Source organism: Larimichthys crocea, chromosome XII, assembly GCF_000972845.2.
Source record: "Larimichthys crocea isolate SSNF chromosome XII, L_crocea_2.0, whole genome shotgun sequence".
NCBI lineage: Eukaryota > Metazoa > Chordata > Actinopteri > Sciaenidae > Larimichthys > Larimichthys crocea.
Genome location: NC_040022.1, coordinates 17,587,916 through 17,604,947, shown reverse-complemented (window position 1 = coordinate 17,604,947; position 17,032 = coordinate 17,587,916). Strand labels below are relative to the sequence as shown.

Genomic DNA, 17,032 nt, shown 5'->3' with positions numbered 1-17,032 from the left:
TCTGTTAAACAGTGAAAAGGGTGAAGTCATTGAACTAAATCAACCCCCCTCTAGTACTGTCACAGTACTTAATGCTGCACTAACATACCTTAGTCACACTTTACTTTTATTGTTTCCCTTTTTTGTAAGTTGTTTTGAATAAAAGCATCAGCTTAATGACTAAATGTAATGTAACTTGCTACCTGATCACTTAAAATTTGCTGCAAAATTCATCACTTTTAAGAGACCTATGAAATCTGGTTAACTCAGCAACAAACCTGTTTTAGATGTTTTGAAATGTGTGCTGTCTTGTTCTTTTCTTTTTTCTTATCTACCTTTTTAATCTCTTATTTTCATAAATACCCCTTTCCCAGTTCTTCCCAAAATAAACTATGATACTTGCATCCTATATCTGTTTTCAGTTTGTCTATGTATACTGTATCTAACCCCATTGAATATATTTGGCTTGTTCTGAACATTAATGTTAGTCATGTTTCTGTAACAAAATTGAAGCTACTGGAGATGAAATAATAATTTTAGAAAGATAGAAATGTTTTAAATAATAAATACTGGAAAGCAGCACAAACAACAACTATGTGGAATTGATTAAATTTGGTAGCCTGCTATGATTATAGGCAAATAAATCGCATTTATTATAAATAATTAGGAAAGATAACCTCATTATACTTATGTGGCTGTGTCCTGCATCACGTCATAGCACTTGTTCCTACAGCTTCAGTCCTTGTGTAGTTATCACAATGAATAAATAATCTTACATATCGACCTTTTTGTGTAAATAAGCCGTATTATCAGCTTCAATTTTCTAATCTATACTTAAATAACTGCAATGCTGTTACTCGCTGAAAAACAACAGACTGCAAACAAACATACAAAAGCAAAAAAAACCTGTAGACTGTGAACATCTTCTTTATTTCATGCCAGGAAAGGCACGTTCATACATTGAATCCAACTGTTTTGATAGATTATATAATGTTATATGCATCTACATTCAGGCAGTGCATATAGTATGATTTCCATGAATAAATGCAACAATAACATTAACACATTTTGTTAACCACAAAAAGATATAGCACATATGAGCACTGACAATTTGTATACAGTATGCACACTTAGCATAAGAGGAAGTACATGTGCACCCTGTAGTCCATACAGTTTTACTGACCTTTTACACCAAAGGAGACATACAGTACATTGCATCAGCAGCACTTGGTTGGTTTTTGGAAAATCCATAGAGAATATATAATGTTTTTGAGGTGTCAGTGCCAGGTCAGTTCATGTCCACACTAGTTCTTGCACAGTTGCATAAGACCAGTCATGTTGCAACCGCATTCTGTCAAAATGCATATATAACAGACCAGCATGGCCAGTACAAATGTCCCTCTTTTGGGGGATTTTCTCCTTTGGCTGACTCATGTTTGATTTGAAGCTCCACCTCCACCACTTTACACCTTCTGCTAGTCGTCCTAAACAGAACAGAACTATCCAGTCAGCAGATGAGCACTGTCATATGAACATATTAGACTGTGCTTTTACTCACACCTTACAGTCCCACTATGAGACAAAGCAGCACCCATGAATGAATGTCTTTCTTCGAACATCATGTTTAGCTCATTCCCGCTGACACTATTAGATAAATAGGTGGGACTGGAGAGTAGTAGGGGAACATATTCTTGTTTTGCATTTATCAGCTTAGAGACACAACAGCTTAAAGCGGTCAATACAACCACAATTTGTTATGGCAGTTGCTGTTATTTCAGAACAAAGGCAAAACAATACACATTAAAAGGAACACTTATTTGATTAGAAAGGAGTCCACTGGAACTTTTTCAATATGAGAATATATTGCAACTGTCTCCCTCATACCTTTAGATATTCTGAAGTCATGCAGGGCCTCGGTACTTTGTATCCTTAGGATATTATATAATATTGAAGAAATGGCTGCTAGAATAAAGGAGGAGAACCTTTTGGCATCCATATTTGTTTACATCTGTTTTTGAAACCAGTTCACAAACATCTCTCATTGAATATTACTTAATTTTCATGCAACTATGAATTGGTTACATTGTGCTTAACATAGACACACATAGCTTTTTGGATTTAGGTTTTATATTAAAGTTCAATATATATTGAAGATAAATTGCTGTAATTTGTAAGTAGATGAGCCAATCGTATTTGACGACAGCTGTAATTGTGAGTCTTCGTGTTTGAGATGGCGCACACTGCACATTGTATGCATGTGGTTAATAATGGCTGGATTGCAGATGAACAATGTGTGTTTCTCCTTCTGGCATAATGTAATTTATGTATGCATGTGGTGCAATTTTCAATTACATTTTGCATGTACGTCGGTATATATTTAATGTACCATTTCCCATTACCATCCAGTCAGTATTTGATAATAAACTAGTATTATCAATACTTGAGTTTTATTATAAACTGTCGTTCACCATCATACTGGCAAATCAGACCTGTAATTCCTCAATTCACTACATATTACTTGACCAGTTTCCCACTGAAAGCAGATGTGAGACCATTTTGTAAAGGTAAAACAGAAGCTCTGCAATACTTTACAGAATATTTAAAATAAAGGTGAAAGATTTCACACACCATTTCATGGATTTTATGCGTTTTGCATCTTGCAGTAGTCAGTTCTTCACCATAAACATTTCACACACACAAATCACGAATGGACATAGTCCTTCTGATCTCCAGTTGTGTCGTTTTGCAAATATGACGAGATGGAGCACAAACTGGTATCAAAAAGCGAAGCAGAAACTGACTGTGTATTTGCATCCATTCCTCTCATCTTTATGTTCGTTCCATCGTTTTCTGGTTGGCACGATGCCAAGTCCTACTTTATCTTTGAGCACCAGTGGCCGTCCGCATCCTTAAGATGTGGCCCTGTTTATAACAGCTCTCAGCCTTGGAGCAGCCTTTAAGAACACATGCCAAAAAAGGCCCTCTGCTTGGTTCTGTGATAAGACTAGACTCCTTGTTGGTTATTTGTCCACAGGCTTATTGATTTTCAGTGTGTGGAGAGTGTCACTGAGAGAAACAGTCTTTTCTGTGTCTGTCTTGCTGATGTCTTTTCTGGACATGTCAGGCTCCCATAGAAAGAACTCATGGAGGAGAGTGTTGACGGTATCAGGACACTCCATCATGACCATGTGACTTCCCTCCTCAATGACTTTCAGGAATGCAAACAGGAGGATCTAGAAAGGGAGTCAAAATGAATACAGGAGATTACAAAGGGTAAACACAACTTTTCATATTGAATCTCGCATGATAAATCTGCATTCACATATGAAGATGTACTATACAGTACCTCTGCCATGCGCTGGTCCTCATCCATGGGCACAAACTTGTCACACATGCCATGAACCAGAAGGATGGGCACAGTAAGCTCAGCATGGTAGACCTCATCCCCCTCTGGCCAGTACTGGCCACTCATCATGGCTCGCAGGACAAACGGAGACACGTTGAAGGCATTGCCCTGCTTCAACAGCTGCTTTTCTTTGGCGCCCTGACGGGCAAATCCAGCTCTATAGGTTAGAAAAAAAGAGAGGAAGTGTTACTTGGAACTGTTCAGTGTACAATTTAATGATCATATATTTTGAATGAGTACTAGAAAGTTGTAATTGTATTGTATTTTTTAACTGTGGTTTATCAGATCTTACTTGAGAAAGCTCCAGGCCAGACAGGGTGACAGACAGTGCAGGACACAAGATGGCAGCTGGAAGATGGAGCATAAGCTGGGCTCCAGAGCTGTTGGACCCCCTCCATTGATCATCACCACCTTATGGACCAGATCAGGATATTCGTGGGCCAGGAAGGTGCAAAATGACACTCTGGAAGGAATATAATGAGATTGGTACAGCATGTTAACAACAGCATCTTTATCACTACTAGATAAACTACCATAGAAGGAGCTCAGAATTGGCTCTTTCCAATTGTTATCTCACAAATCCTCACCCATATGAGTGGCCAATGAGAATGTTGCGTTTACGAGCATATCGCTTAAAGATGGCACGAAGGTCCTCTGCAAGCGCATAAAAAGTATAAGCTGCTGCAATCTGTGGGGTTTTGCTGGCTCCGTGTCCCGCCAGGTCGGGTGCGATGACCTCATAGCCCAGCCGAGAGAAGAAATCCAGCTGGCTGCTCCAAATGTCCAGAGAACCTCCCACACCATGCACGAAGAACAGCGCTACGTCCGAGTGCGTCCCTTTGCAGCTTGAGATCACCCTCTTTGAGTCGATAACCACAGTGCGCTTAGGCTTGCGACGGCGGCGGCGTGGTGGTGGAGCAGGTTTCTGCTCCCCAAGGGATGGAGGAACTGGAGGAGGAACTGGGTTGGGGTCTGGAGAAGAGGGCATTTCTTTGTAGTCAGCCAGCTCCACCTCCACAGTGCTACAAGGCTCCAAATCCCCATCTTGACACTGCAGAATCTCAGAGTGCAAAACATCACCAAGATTCTCAATCACCAGCTGGCCATTGCGGTAGACAGTGATCTTCCTCTTGCAGTGGACGCTGCTGCCGGTACTGCTCTCATTATTAAAATCCTCAGGAGAGCTGCCATCATCACAGTCACCATCCATTTTCTCCTTGCCCGCAACTTGCTCTTCCGTAACTACGGGCTGACGCTCTGGGATGATATGCCGCACTCGCAAGACTCTGCCAGGTTTCACCTCCACAAACTCAAAACCATCGGAGGGTTCTGATGACTCCAGGGGCAAAACCAAACTGGCAGCCTTCCCAGTAAGACAGCACAGTATGCCTTCAGTGATACTAGTCAGCATGGTGCTTCCCTGCATAAACAACATCACAGAGATACAAAAATGCAGATCGTCACTCACATGCTTCATTTGAAATATAACAAAAAAGGTAGATTATGTTTATTAAGAGTTTAAAATAGAAAAACAGACGTGAACATAGCCTTGGGCTTGTGAAGCTTGCTATTATCCTCTGAGTAGCTTTCGACATACGTAATATAAATGGTTTCAGATTTATTTCCTGTCGCAGTGTTTACAAATGTCAACAGCTCAACAAGAAGAAATTGCATCCCAGCTTGGTTCCTATAATATTGCACCCAAGTTGTTTCCTAGCAACGCAATTACAATGAAATGGCCTTCTTTATCCTTTCATCAGACCACAGCCATAGTTGAGTGAAATGAAACACACAAAGAGCAAAGTTGCTTTCAGTTGTTCAGGCTCCAAACTGTTATGCAAATTCAAAATACCACAGTCAGAGTAAGTGCAGCTTTGTAAGGCTCTAACACACTCACCTGGGTGACTAAGCAGCTTAACACTCAGGGAATCCACATTCACAAACAGACACATAAAAACAATACTCGTGGCATACTACAGTTTCAATGTCAGTGAAGGCTGACGATTCACATGCTGGCGGCTATTATTAACTGCTCCTTTTCACATGGTCAGAATCAGGATATATATATAAACAGAAAATGTCACTCATAGGGTATGACTATGTACATGTCTCATAACAGTATGATAGTGTTTTTTTAAGATATACTTCTTTCAGCGATAAGAGAAAAAAAATCTTTGTGCTCCTGCCCAGCTCCAGTAACAGCTAAACTGCTTTTTGGCAGTAGTAAAAATAAAGCAACATTAGTCCTCATTTTTTACACAAACATGGGCTGATTATCTCTCGGAAACACAGTGGGAGGAAGAGTCACATCTACATGTTAAGACTTTATTGTTTCCTGGATACAGAAACCCTGAAACTAAGAGCAGTACGCACATTACTGCTCATGACATATAATGTAACATCTAGTTTAGATCATGGTTGTGTTTTATGCCTCCTAGTTAATAAATTATAAAGAATGTTTTACATATATGCACGTTGTTGCTGAGAGACAAAATAAAATGACCGACTTGTGAGGACCCTAATTTCCTCCAGTTTAAGTGCATTTTCTTTTAAACAAATCCAATACGCTTGCTTAAGCTTAAGCTTGTGTTTTCATTGCTGGCCTGATTTTCATCAAACTTGATGGAAGAACCAAGCAAGAATGGGCCAAGGAAGAACAGATTACATTTTGGATTGGATCCAAATCACGGGGTGGACGCTAATTATTTTTCACTTTGTTGACATTGAGATAGGTCAACACAGGTGTCTATGGCAAAATGAAATGAATCTGTCACGCATGCACAAACCCATTGTAATTTAAGTGAATGGTGTGACATGATTAAACATACAACAAAACATAAAAGCCACCTCAAACATCAACGCAGAAACAAAACACCCTGGCAGAGGTCTGCCCTTCCAGTGCTACGTGTATCCGATATTCAAATCACCGTAATAAGTTCAAAACAAACAGTACACTTGTAATAGTTTCTTCGTGTCCCTCATACTTTTGGTTAATGGATTTACATGTGCATGTGCATGTGCATGTGCGTCTCTGTGTCTGTTGTTGCTGTTGGTGGTGGTGGTGGTGGAAGGATGATCTGAAGGTCAGTGTATCAAGTGCTATCCAGTTACACCCAGGAGCCAAGTGAATGTTGACTGAGAGGGCCGTCTTTCCACAAGCATCAAAATGGAGTGTCGACACAAGAAGCAGACACTCCAAGCTGCAGCTCAGCTGTCAGTCTTAAAAACTGCACTGAGCTTAATTTTATTTGCGGTGTTTCAGTGTTTCAGATCAGTTCTGCAGTCTATCTATCTATCTATCTATCTATCTATCTATCTATCTATCTATGTCAGCTACAAGTGGTACATGATGATGAGGTAAAGGTGTCCACTGAGGAAAGTCCTAAAAGGTGATGACTCATGACAATGGTGAACATTTTGACATCACGACAAGACGTCATCTAACCTTGTTTAACAGTTTGGATGACCCTGGAGTAGAGATGCCACTACACCCAATAAACACGACACCAGCTGCATCTGCACTGATGCAACAACAAACCAGCCATTTAAATCAGGGATTCTCCTCCTGACCTACTCTCCATCAGGAGGATTTGAATATGGCTGAGGAGATGAACTTGAATCTAAAATACACAAACCCTAAAGTCAAACACCCTGAAGGTTACTCAGCCATGTTATTTTTTTCGTCTGCATTGCAGAATATATGGGTTGATATGTCTGCCAAGTCTTACAGTAAGGCACATTTAGTACACAGTGTGCTGCTCTGGGATAACACGGTACAGTAGACACAGTCTGACATAATATCTGCAGATGAAATGCGTATATATTTGCAAAAACAACAACAACAACAAAAAACATTACCATTATAACCTCATTTTATTCAAAAAGGCCTATTGCACAATCCTTATAGCGTAGCTGCCTCTGACACCAGAACATCATGCCATAAAGCACAGTAGTAGGCTGCATATTAGAACAACAAGACATAAATATTTAAGGATCAGGTTTCACAACAATAAAAATGCAAAGTGAAGGACTTTTAAAAAAAAAACAAAAATCACATGTAGGCCCAATCGCATCACAAATAAAAACAATTAAACATCAGTGTCAGTCTGGTGCTGAAGGCCATAATTGTTACGCGTATATTATTGATTGATCTATTATTTTGGCGCTGTCACTGCAGGACTGCATGCATGAATCCTGCAGCTGTTTATTGATGACTATATGTTGCTAATTAGAGATCACAATGCAATAAAAATCGATTCCTTACCTGCAGAATTAGCGACGATTTAAGGTGATTACAAAATCTGCACCAACAGATGGACAGGCAAGGGAGGAAAACGTTGCATTTGGTGCAACAATTTGTCTACGCTCGGGATGCTGCAGAATCAGTCACAGCTTCTTATTAGCCTCATTAGATTACTATCGCTGAGCACGAAAGGGCTTGAAGTGACGATAAAGCACGCATCTATAAAAGTGTGCCAATTGCATCTCAATAACGCACCCATCACGATAACAAACGGGTTTTTCCCCTCTCTCTCCCCTCAGCATCCACTGCGCACTCAGGCCAGACCCTACCCAGCCCTGCTGCCCTTGTATTCGATGCAGCCACAGCAGTCTTCGGGCATTTTCGCTCCTGAGTGGCAGTGGGGAGGGCGAATAACACGCATCTCAACAGTGAGAGGAGGCCAATGGGAGAGGCGTGTTTTCTTGTTGCCAAGGCTGACAGGATAGCAAAAGTACGTGCGCTGGCGCGTCCGTGCGGTCAGGGAGAATGACAGATAATGATAAGAAATGAAGCCAAGCTAATTATCTAAATTAGAGAACACATGAGCATGATCAGGCCTGCATGTGTGATGCAGTTTCAGATTCTGCACCTGCGTCTATAGAGCCAGCATCACAAAGTGACACCTGGAATCGTGTCAGTGCGGTTGCTGCATCACTGAAGAGACATGACCTTTAAGTTTTCACCACTTATGAAGACGTGTGGTCTCCCTCTGTCAACCTTGAACTCACATCAACAAATTGGTACTGGGACAATCCGGTGCCTGTCACGGAGCCGTCGGCTCTGACGTGTTTGGGGAGGAGAGCCTGTGAGCTAACAACTGTGTGTAAATAACAACTACAGCTTTATGTTTATGCATGGCACACATTGGTGCTGTAGTAAAATGGTTCAGGACAGGCCAGATTAACAGCCCACGTGAGCACACAAACACTGGAAGAAATTACATTTCCCTTATTGAGGCACTCAAATGCCTTCTCCCATGTAAATCATACTGTAGCGTTCCCTTTATCCAAGCATAACCTTTCAAATATCTGTGAGGACATCCCAGCTGATGAATGAAGGGCACACAGTGTATTATTACCAGGGCAATGAACATGAGTGTTTGAATGGCCACTGAGGTGGATAGAAAAATAAATGTTTTTCATTTACTTCCATGATAGTCCTACATGACTATGTTTTGTTCTATTTAGTAATTTGCTGTTATGTATAATGCTATTATGGTTTTGACTTGGTTCTGACTTACATTAGTTATTGTACATTAAACGGTACATACTGGAAAAACATTCTGAAACTCAATGGCAGCTTTAAATTAAGATAAAATAAGTTAAGAAAAGATGAGATAAGATAATACTGAATAATGATCCCACACCAGGGAAATTCACTTGTCCCAGCAGCTGGAATACACAAGAAAAAAGTAAAGAAAAAAAGAGTCTGACAGCTTTTGGAGTAATCAACCTGTGGTAGAGCTCCTTCTTACATGGTGGGAGTAGCAGTCTGTTGCTGAAGGAGCTGTTTAAGGCCTCCACAGTCCTATGCAGGAGGTGAGAGTCATCTCCCCCACTTCCTCTGTGGAGTCTAGGTGACAGTCCAGGACAGAGCTGGTCCTCTTGACAAGTGTATTTGACACTACTGATATGAGTATAAATGAGAAATAAAATGAAAAAACAAAACAAAACAATTACTTAGGCTCCTTAGTATTGACAACTATTGAGCCTTTAGACCGTTGACGGGAATTTTTATAGCAGTGGTGCACTGATGAATTATTAGGGGTGGAGAAAAACAAAATTAGTGTGACATAAACAGACATGTACACGTTGGCTAATGCTAATGTGTTTATGAGTACAGCCACCACTAGGTGGAGACAATGTGTGTCATGAGAGGGCAGTACACTGTATATTTCATACATGCATACCAGCATCCCTCTAGACCTTTTTCACAGCAGCCATTTTGACAAGAAATAGCAGGTAAACCCAGGTGTTTCCAATGATACTAATTGAGGCTCTGTTCCATTCAGTGCAGCAGAGACTTTACAGTGAGCCAACATGCAGCACAGCAGCACCCTGACTCTGTTTGACCTGAATGGAACAGGGCCTTAATTAGTATCATTGGTAACACCTGCGTTGACCCCACTATTTCATGTCAAGATGGCTGCTGTGAAAAAGAGCTATAATTTAGTTTGTATACAAATATTAAGTATATAAATGTTTTATTAACACATTTATATGACATTTCTACTTGAGTGAGACCCATCATAAGTTAAGTGAAAATGTACTGCACTAATATATGATGACTGCACTTGCAGTAGGCTACTTTCCTGTATTTCAAGAAAAAATAAAATAAATACTTGATACTTTTTACCCTGAACTACCACTCAGAGGCTCAGACAGAGCTCAGTCTGCATACAACAAGGCTTCTTACCTTGTTTAGTATCTTCAGTCTGGCAGACACTAACCTCAAAGCATGACACTTACAGCTGTCGTCGTTATTTTTGCAAATAAACCGTATTATCTGTCAGTAAATAGCTGGAGGCTGCGTTTTAACCTGTAAAGCATTACTCAGGGCACTAAAGTAACAAGCGTCCAGCAACGAGCGTTTCAATTGGCTGGAAGGTCTGAGCCAATCATTTTGCTCGATGTTCGCAGGGACGCCGGCAGACCTGTGACATTCACTGTTCTCATGTCGGTGTCAGCTGTATAAATACCTAAATATGAACACTTTACTGTCGTCCTTTTCCCGCCTGCGTGGAATAACTCACCTCACCAGGTAACAGAGTGCACGTGCTTTGATGCCAGAAGTGTTTGCTCACGATGCTAACACAAGCTAGCATGCATGTTAGCAACGTGGCTAGTGGAAGCTAGATACTGATTAGATGTAGTGATGGTTATCCCATTATCAACAGTATTTATTTACATTTGTCGGGTTAATTTGCTGCAGTAGTTACAGTATTACTAAGCTGTAGCCTCACAACTCCTCTGATTACAGGTTGATGTGAGTTAAAATTCATATTTCACCATAAATGTAGTCCAAGTTGAGTATATCACAGCATGATTGTTGCATAATGTTAATATTCAAACTGTTTACATTTAGTTTTTTGTCCTTTTTAATACGTACGCACATAGTTTTATGTCATGTTTACGTTTACCTTTCAAGCTCCTTGTTTTTGTATTCAGAATCAGAAATACTTTAATATATATAATTTAATATATATCTATATATTATGTCTATATCTGTACGTACATTGAGAGCAACATGTAACCAGAGTCAAATTCTTAATGTCTGCACACACACCTGGCCAATAAATGTGATTCTGATATTAAAGAATAACATTTGTTAATTACACTTTAAATCTTTCAACAGCATCTCTCCAGGGAACCTTGCTGTACCTGGTAACTCTCACCTTAGATTATTCAGCAACTGGATTGTGCCCAGAGCGGCTGCAGGATCTCAAATTTCCAGATGTGGGCCGCTTTCTTCACAAGCTGAGGGTTCAGGAGTGTTTCAGCAACTTCCGTGGCAATACCAGCAGGTACGGACAAGGAAAAGAGGAACAGAGTATCAACCCAAGAACATCAAACGCAAGAGGACCCACGGCTGGATCAAGAGGATGAGCACAAAAAGCGGCATCGAAGTGATTCTGAGGCGCATGTTCAAGGGACGGAAATCACTCTCACATTAAATGCTCTCATTGGAAAAGCTCCTAGACTTTCAGGGAAGAGACATTGGATCTGAAATGCTGGCGGTGCTGAGCAAAGAACTTGGAATTAATTGGGTTAACTAGTGATACTGGGTGTGGGTTGGGTTTAGCATTCCCAATGCATTAATAATGGGCAGGAGATTGAAAACTGGCCTTTCGGGAAACTAGTTTCATTCCCTTTGGATAAAAAAAGAAGCCTGTTGTTTTACCCAGTTCTGTTTAATCCATGATGTTTCGTTCAAAATAACTACATGTGAACAGATTTATGATTTCTTTCTTTGTTTTTCCGGCTTGTGTGTCAAAGACAAAATGTGTCTGTAAAAATCTGTCTCATTGTAGTTGTTGAAAATGAAAACACCAGTTCTGGTTAACTTGAAAATAAAAAACATCCCAGCAGAGTTGACATGTATTTGTGTTTGAACTAAAAAACTCTTCCCAAAGATGGTTTGTGGATAAAAGATTTGTTTTGACTTTCATAGTTGCCTGGCTGCCATAACCATTTACTATAGCTCCAACCAAAGGCAGACAAAGAGATTGTTAATTTTTTATTCAACACATATAAAATACATAAACAACACTACATATAACCCACACAATAAGAAAAGACAGAAGCAGATGCTTATGCAGTTATACTAGCTCTAGTAAGCAATCATGTCCACAGACATTAACTAACTTCCTCTTTCTTAATAGGAATTTTCATGATACCTACATGAGCAACATGTACAATAAAAATTAAAGTGCAGCTGAAAGTAGAAATAATTACACCAGTAAAGAAGAAAGAAAAATAAAACCTCTGTTTTCTACTGTAACTCCTCTGTGATTTTGTCATGATAAAGACATGTTTTACCCTGTCACTCCTTTCTGTCATGATAAGGGACTGTGGCTTCAACCAGGATGCTGTAATTGTTTTCTTTGCAATAAAAGCAGAATTCTCAGTAAGGAAATCAATTCACCTTCTGCCATAATATCAGGATGTATATCCAAAACATGTTTAATCTCCTTGTAAAGTGTAAAGTCCCTGACTTACCCACAACCCCTCTAACATAGTTCAGAAGTTGTACTACATTTTGATGTGGTAGATGGAGTGTTAAAATACATAATACCAAACATCCATGCATCCAGTAACTGTAACCTCTCATCTTCATCAGAGAGAACATAAAGACAAAAACAACCATTCACACCTACAGGAACCTACCGGGAGACCCAGGCTTTTGTTTAATGTGCATTTTAATTTCTCATAAAAACTAAGCGTTGTCTTTAAACAATAGTAGTTTTCACAAAAACAAAAGCTGACCACTAGACGACACAGTAAGTGTCCCTGAATGAGGGCAATAGGTCTTGAGCAAAACAAAGTATTATGGTGCAGGGAAGCCAAACTCTAATGTCCCCATATGAGGACGCAGGGTCGCAGGAGGTTAGAGTCACCAATTAAGCTATTAAGTGCATGTGTTTGGACTGTGTGAGGAACTACTTTCAACATTTTTAATGAGTATATCATACATAAATATAATTTTCTTGGATTCACACATTCACACTATTTTCCTGTTTTTGTTCAACTCATTAGCAGCAACAGCGGAAGAGAGAGCAGCATACATAAATCCTCTCTGTGCATGGAGGAGGTCATCCTGAAGACAGAAACTTGTGTTGTTTTCATGCTACAACTCTCCTTGTATTGGGAGACGGGTCTGTTACATAATCGCCCCTTAGCCAATCAGCGCGTTGCTTTTTCTCTCTCGTCACGCATCCTCCACTGCTCAGCCAATGAGGTGCGTTGAATCGCGGAGGGGGAGGAGGGGAGGTAACCGCCCCCGAACGGACGAAAAAACAAAAATGGAGTTGTTGAAGTAGCAGCAGTTAGCTTGTTAAAGACGTCCACTTTCAGTTTGTGTGCAGTTACCTTTACAAGAGCCGGGTTTGGACTGACTTCAAGTGGCGTGATGCGATCACATCAAAGTGACACGTAGTTTGTGTTGTATATCAGTCGTAAGAAGCTGTCGAGCTGGTAAACAAACCGGTATCTTGGCTACGACAAAGACAACAGGGCTTAGTGGCTAGCGAGCTAAAACAGTAGCATCTGCTCGTCTTTCACTCTCATTGTGCTGTGACTCGGACAAACATGGAGAAGGTATGTTTACAGCTGATGATTTACAGCTCTGTGCTCATTTCTGCACACTGTGGGTGTTCATTCAAACAGCTGGTTGTAAGGCTTTAAGAGACACCACGCTTACGCGTCTGTAAATTGGACCTTGTGTCTAACAACATTAGTTATTTAACACGAATGTCACGTTAGTGTCACAGTGTTTTCTAGTTAAATATAAGAGCAGTGAGTTGTTCTCTCCTACCTAGTTGGTGTTTGGCCTTTACCACCCGGGATTATCCGTGTGTTCCAGCTGTAATGTTTGCTACGTGGAAGTGTTTTTGTTCATATTGTTACCCAGGTACTGGTACCAGGCCTGATATCAAAACTCTTAGTCTTAAATTAATGCTGAAGGTATTTAATCTATCTGATAACTGTCTTTCTCCCCAAGTCTTCCCAAACTGGCCTGATTGTGAGGATACACAATGAAAATACTTTGGTTATTGACAGCTACCTTCTTAGTTGTTATAGATAATATTTAATCTGCAAGTATATTTTTGCTGCTAGGGAAATATTTAATTTCAGAGTCTAGATCAACCTACAACAGCTTTCATCTATAAACCCTGATTTAGTTACACACAATCTGTAATTTTACATCACGGAGGAGAGGCTGCTTATGCACTCGACACAAGGAAGCCAGGAGATCTTTAAATGCAGATAGATTACTTTATTTATTAGTCAAGAGGTTAATATTAAAGATACAGCAATTAATATCTCTTATAATCTCAGGCTATGCTTTCCCTATTTTCATTGGTTTACTCATAACCTCCTTGGCTCCAACCCGCTATGGTATGGTATGGCAGCTTTTCTTGGGTAAATCTCCCCCGATGCATTTTTTCCGTGCTGTTTTCTCCGTTCTTTTGGTCCCCTTTCTTTTTCATTCCTCAGAGAGATGTGAATCTTTTGGAAGTTTACAAAGTCTCATTTTTACCCTCACAGACCTTTTTGTTTATATACTCTTTTCTACCCCTTACATGGACGTCCTAAATTAGCTCATACGTTGTTACAAAACACACAATTCTTAATTTGGTCATTGTCATCAACGTCATTTCTGTTGTGTCCTCAGGGAGAGTTCCTGAAAGGATTGCCCGTCTACAACAAAAATAACTTCAGCAGGTTTCATGCAGACTCTGTATGTAAAGCATCAGTAAGTCATCTCATGTATTCTCAGAGTGCTACAATATAATCATGATGTCACATGGTAGTACTGCTTTCTTGAATGATGTTAACACAGATCTCAATATTGTTTTAGAACCGGAGACCATCTGTATATCTTCCAACCCGGGAATATCCATCAGAGCAGAGTAAGTACATTGAGGAAATCTGAGTAAGAGCATAGTTTCACTCTTTTTGCAGCTTGTTACTGTGTGCGTGTCTCATGATCTAATCAGTGTTTGTCTATGGTGTCTGTCTTTAGTCATCGTCACAGAGAAGACAAACATCCTATTGCGGTATCTTCATCAACAGTGGGACAAAAAGGTAAAGGATTATTATTTATTAGGATTATTAAGGTAATGAGCGAGAAAGTTGGTGCTAATCGTATTATTTCAGACAGCAGATATACTCTGTTTTGTGATTCATTGTGTTTGTTTCTTACTTCCTCAGAATTCGGCAAAAAAGCGAGAGCAGGATCAAACAGAGGGGGAGAACACGGCGCCGCCACGGAAAATCGCTAGAACAGACAGTCGGGAGCTGAATGACGATTCATAAATTGCTTGTGCTGTTGGTGCACACACAGGAAAGACTGGTCTATACAAATAAAATGCACACACAGCAGATGCAGGATATATGTTTGCAGACCCAGGGCTTGACACTGAAGCACACAAGGATTGTTACGTTTCAGACCATAGCCGGCATAACATTAATCCCATAAACATTTGGTCTTAATGTGTCTGTTTGACTTCAGATTTCCTCTGTAACCAAAAAAGTTTATTTGCTACTTCCTCCCAGTATTTTCTTTACTTCCAAGATACCTCTGCCTCAGATTTGTCTTTGTAGTTTGAAAATAACTTACATCTACCTCCTTATTCTGCAACACCCTCTGGTTTTCCTTCACTTATGCTCACACAGTTTTCTTTTAAATATGCAGGGAGTAAAGTCATTGCTCCTCTGCTGCTGATGAAGGATCTACAGCTCAACAGAGTTATCATACCATTTCTGAGATATGCATGATTTAAGTTAAATCTATATAAGTGATAAAGTGACATGCCATCTTTTTGTGGCTCCTACTCTATTAGGATTTTTTGTTTTGAATCATGTAATGACAGGAACCCTTACATTTAGCTCATCCTTCATGTGATTACTGTCGTTACAGTAACTAAAAATAAAACTGCAATATGTTTTGTTGCTTAGATTTAAAAAAATCTATTCAGGGTTTGTTATGGGAGTGCTGAGGGAAACGTTCTTACGTTTTCTCCTGATGGATGATGATTTATTGCCTTAAATCGAAGTGAGTGTGTTTTCACTATGTCTTAGAGTGCCCCCTCGGTTTACATGGTTGTTTCAGGTGATAAATGAACCACTGTTGAGTTGAATGGATATTAGCATGCCTTTTCAATAAGGACATGATGAAGCCAATACAGAGAATACTAGAAGATGCAAGCTGTTGTTGTGCGGCCCGATCTGCAGATTTTTGTCACCATATTCAAAGTTTGATGCTCAGTAGTTTGAGATAACTGTTTTATAAGCAGTGCTTGAATCTTTGCAGTTGCAGAGTTAGCACATAATTTTATGGAATAGGTGATTACTGCAGATCTTTAGCTGTACTGATGTGTAGGATACTGCTGTCAAACCTTGTTATAAATGTGCCATTTACATTTGCTTAAACAGGTTGATCATTTGAGTCATAGTGGGGATTGGGTGTTTGGATGCAAGTTTTTGACAGCAAGGCTAAATAAACACCATCTGTTTGCTGCTCATAAAGTCGCTGAAGCTGATCATGAAGCTCCACAGGTCTTGTATATTTGTACAATATGTATACTGTGAATGTTCTGACCCTTTTATCAGGTAACAAGACATACCCTCTCTGATTTTCTCTTCCCGAAGTCAGCCATATTGTTATTTCATTTTGTTCAGCCAGTTTGTTCTATTATGCTGGAAGGCCAAAACAAACAAAACCATTTAGAAACATCACTTCTGTAACATCAACATCTATAAAAAAGTAATCTGCAGGAAATTGTGTTCATCATATTTTCACTGATGTTTTGCACGACTGACAGTCAATTAGTTTGACTTTTGCTTTTCAAAGGTTACACAGTATACGTTCAATTTGGCTGCTTGTGTCAGTCAAAACGAGTAGAATACACAGTTTAGGTCGCAAGTTTCCGAGCTGTGACTTCTAACCAGAGCCATGTGTTTTATCTTCCCAGCTCTTCATAGAAGAGTGTGCTAATTCTCCTATTGTCATATGGTTTGTATCCCATCACCTGAGTAATTTTGGAATGTGTTTATTGTTGAATGAATTGCTTTGAGTCTATTGTATAAATGTACTGTTGTCAATTTCAGATGTCTGTCTTTTCTCGATCACACTATGACATA

At 39.8% G+C, this 17,032-nt stretch overlaps 3 protein-coding genes across 5 annotated transcripts; 2 read left to right on the top strand and 1 right to left on the bottom strand.

The window, feature by feature from the left end:
* Positions 1–2,825: 2,825 nt before the first annotated feature.
* LOC104920953 (protein ABHD8) lies at positions 2,826–10,198 on the bottom strand. 3 transcript variants are annotated; one of them, XM_027285386.1, is made up of 5 exons: positions 10,083–10,198; positions 3,973–4,805; positions 3,678–3,848; positions 3,326–3,542; positions 2,826–3,212 (listed from the first exon to the last, which is right to left on the bottom strand). In XM_027285386.1, exons 2-5 carry the CDS (start codon positions 4,794–4,796, stop codon positions 3,000–3,002), a joined length of 1,425 nt encoding a protein of 474 aa, XP_027141187.1. In that variant the 5' UTR covers positions 4,797–4,805; positions 10,083–10,198; the 3' UTR covers positions 2,826–2,999. The 3 variants fall into 3 exon arrangements, with proteins under 3 accessions (XP_027141187.1, XP_010731665.1, XP_027141188.1); XM_010733363.3 differs by lacking the exon at positions 10,083–10,198 and adding an exon at positions 7,650–8,005; XM_027285387.1 differs by lacking the exon at positions 10,083–10,198 and adding an exon at positions 4,923–6,653.
* A 63-nt stretch (positions 10,199–10,261) lies between these two features.
* mrpl34 (mitochondrial ribosomal protein L34) lies at positions 10,262–11,759 on the top strand. The gene is made up of 2 exons (XM_027285388.1): positions 10,262–10,427; positions 11,022–11,759. Exons 1-2 carry the CDS (start codon positions 10,372–10,374, stop codon positions 11,338–11,340), a joined length of 375 nt encoding a protein of 124 aa, XP_027141189.1. The 5' UTR covers positions 10,262–10,371; the 3' UTR covers positions 11,341–11,759.
* A 1,384-nt stretch (positions 11,760–13,143) lies between these two features.
* Positions 13,144–16,993, top strand: LOC104920954 (DET1- and DDB1-associated protein 1). The gene is made up of 5 exons (XM_010733364.3): positions 13,144–13,483; positions 14,562–14,642; positions 14,748–14,799; positions 14,913–14,974; positions 15,101–16,993. The coding sequence occupies exons 1-5, from the start codon at positions 13,475–13,477 to the stop codon at positions 15,203–15,205; spliced, it is 309 nt and encodes a 102-aa protein (XP_010731666.1). The 5' UTR covers positions 13,144–13,474; the 3' UTR covers positions 15,206–16,993.
* The last annotated feature ends 39 nt before the right edge of the window (positions 16,994–17,032 follow it).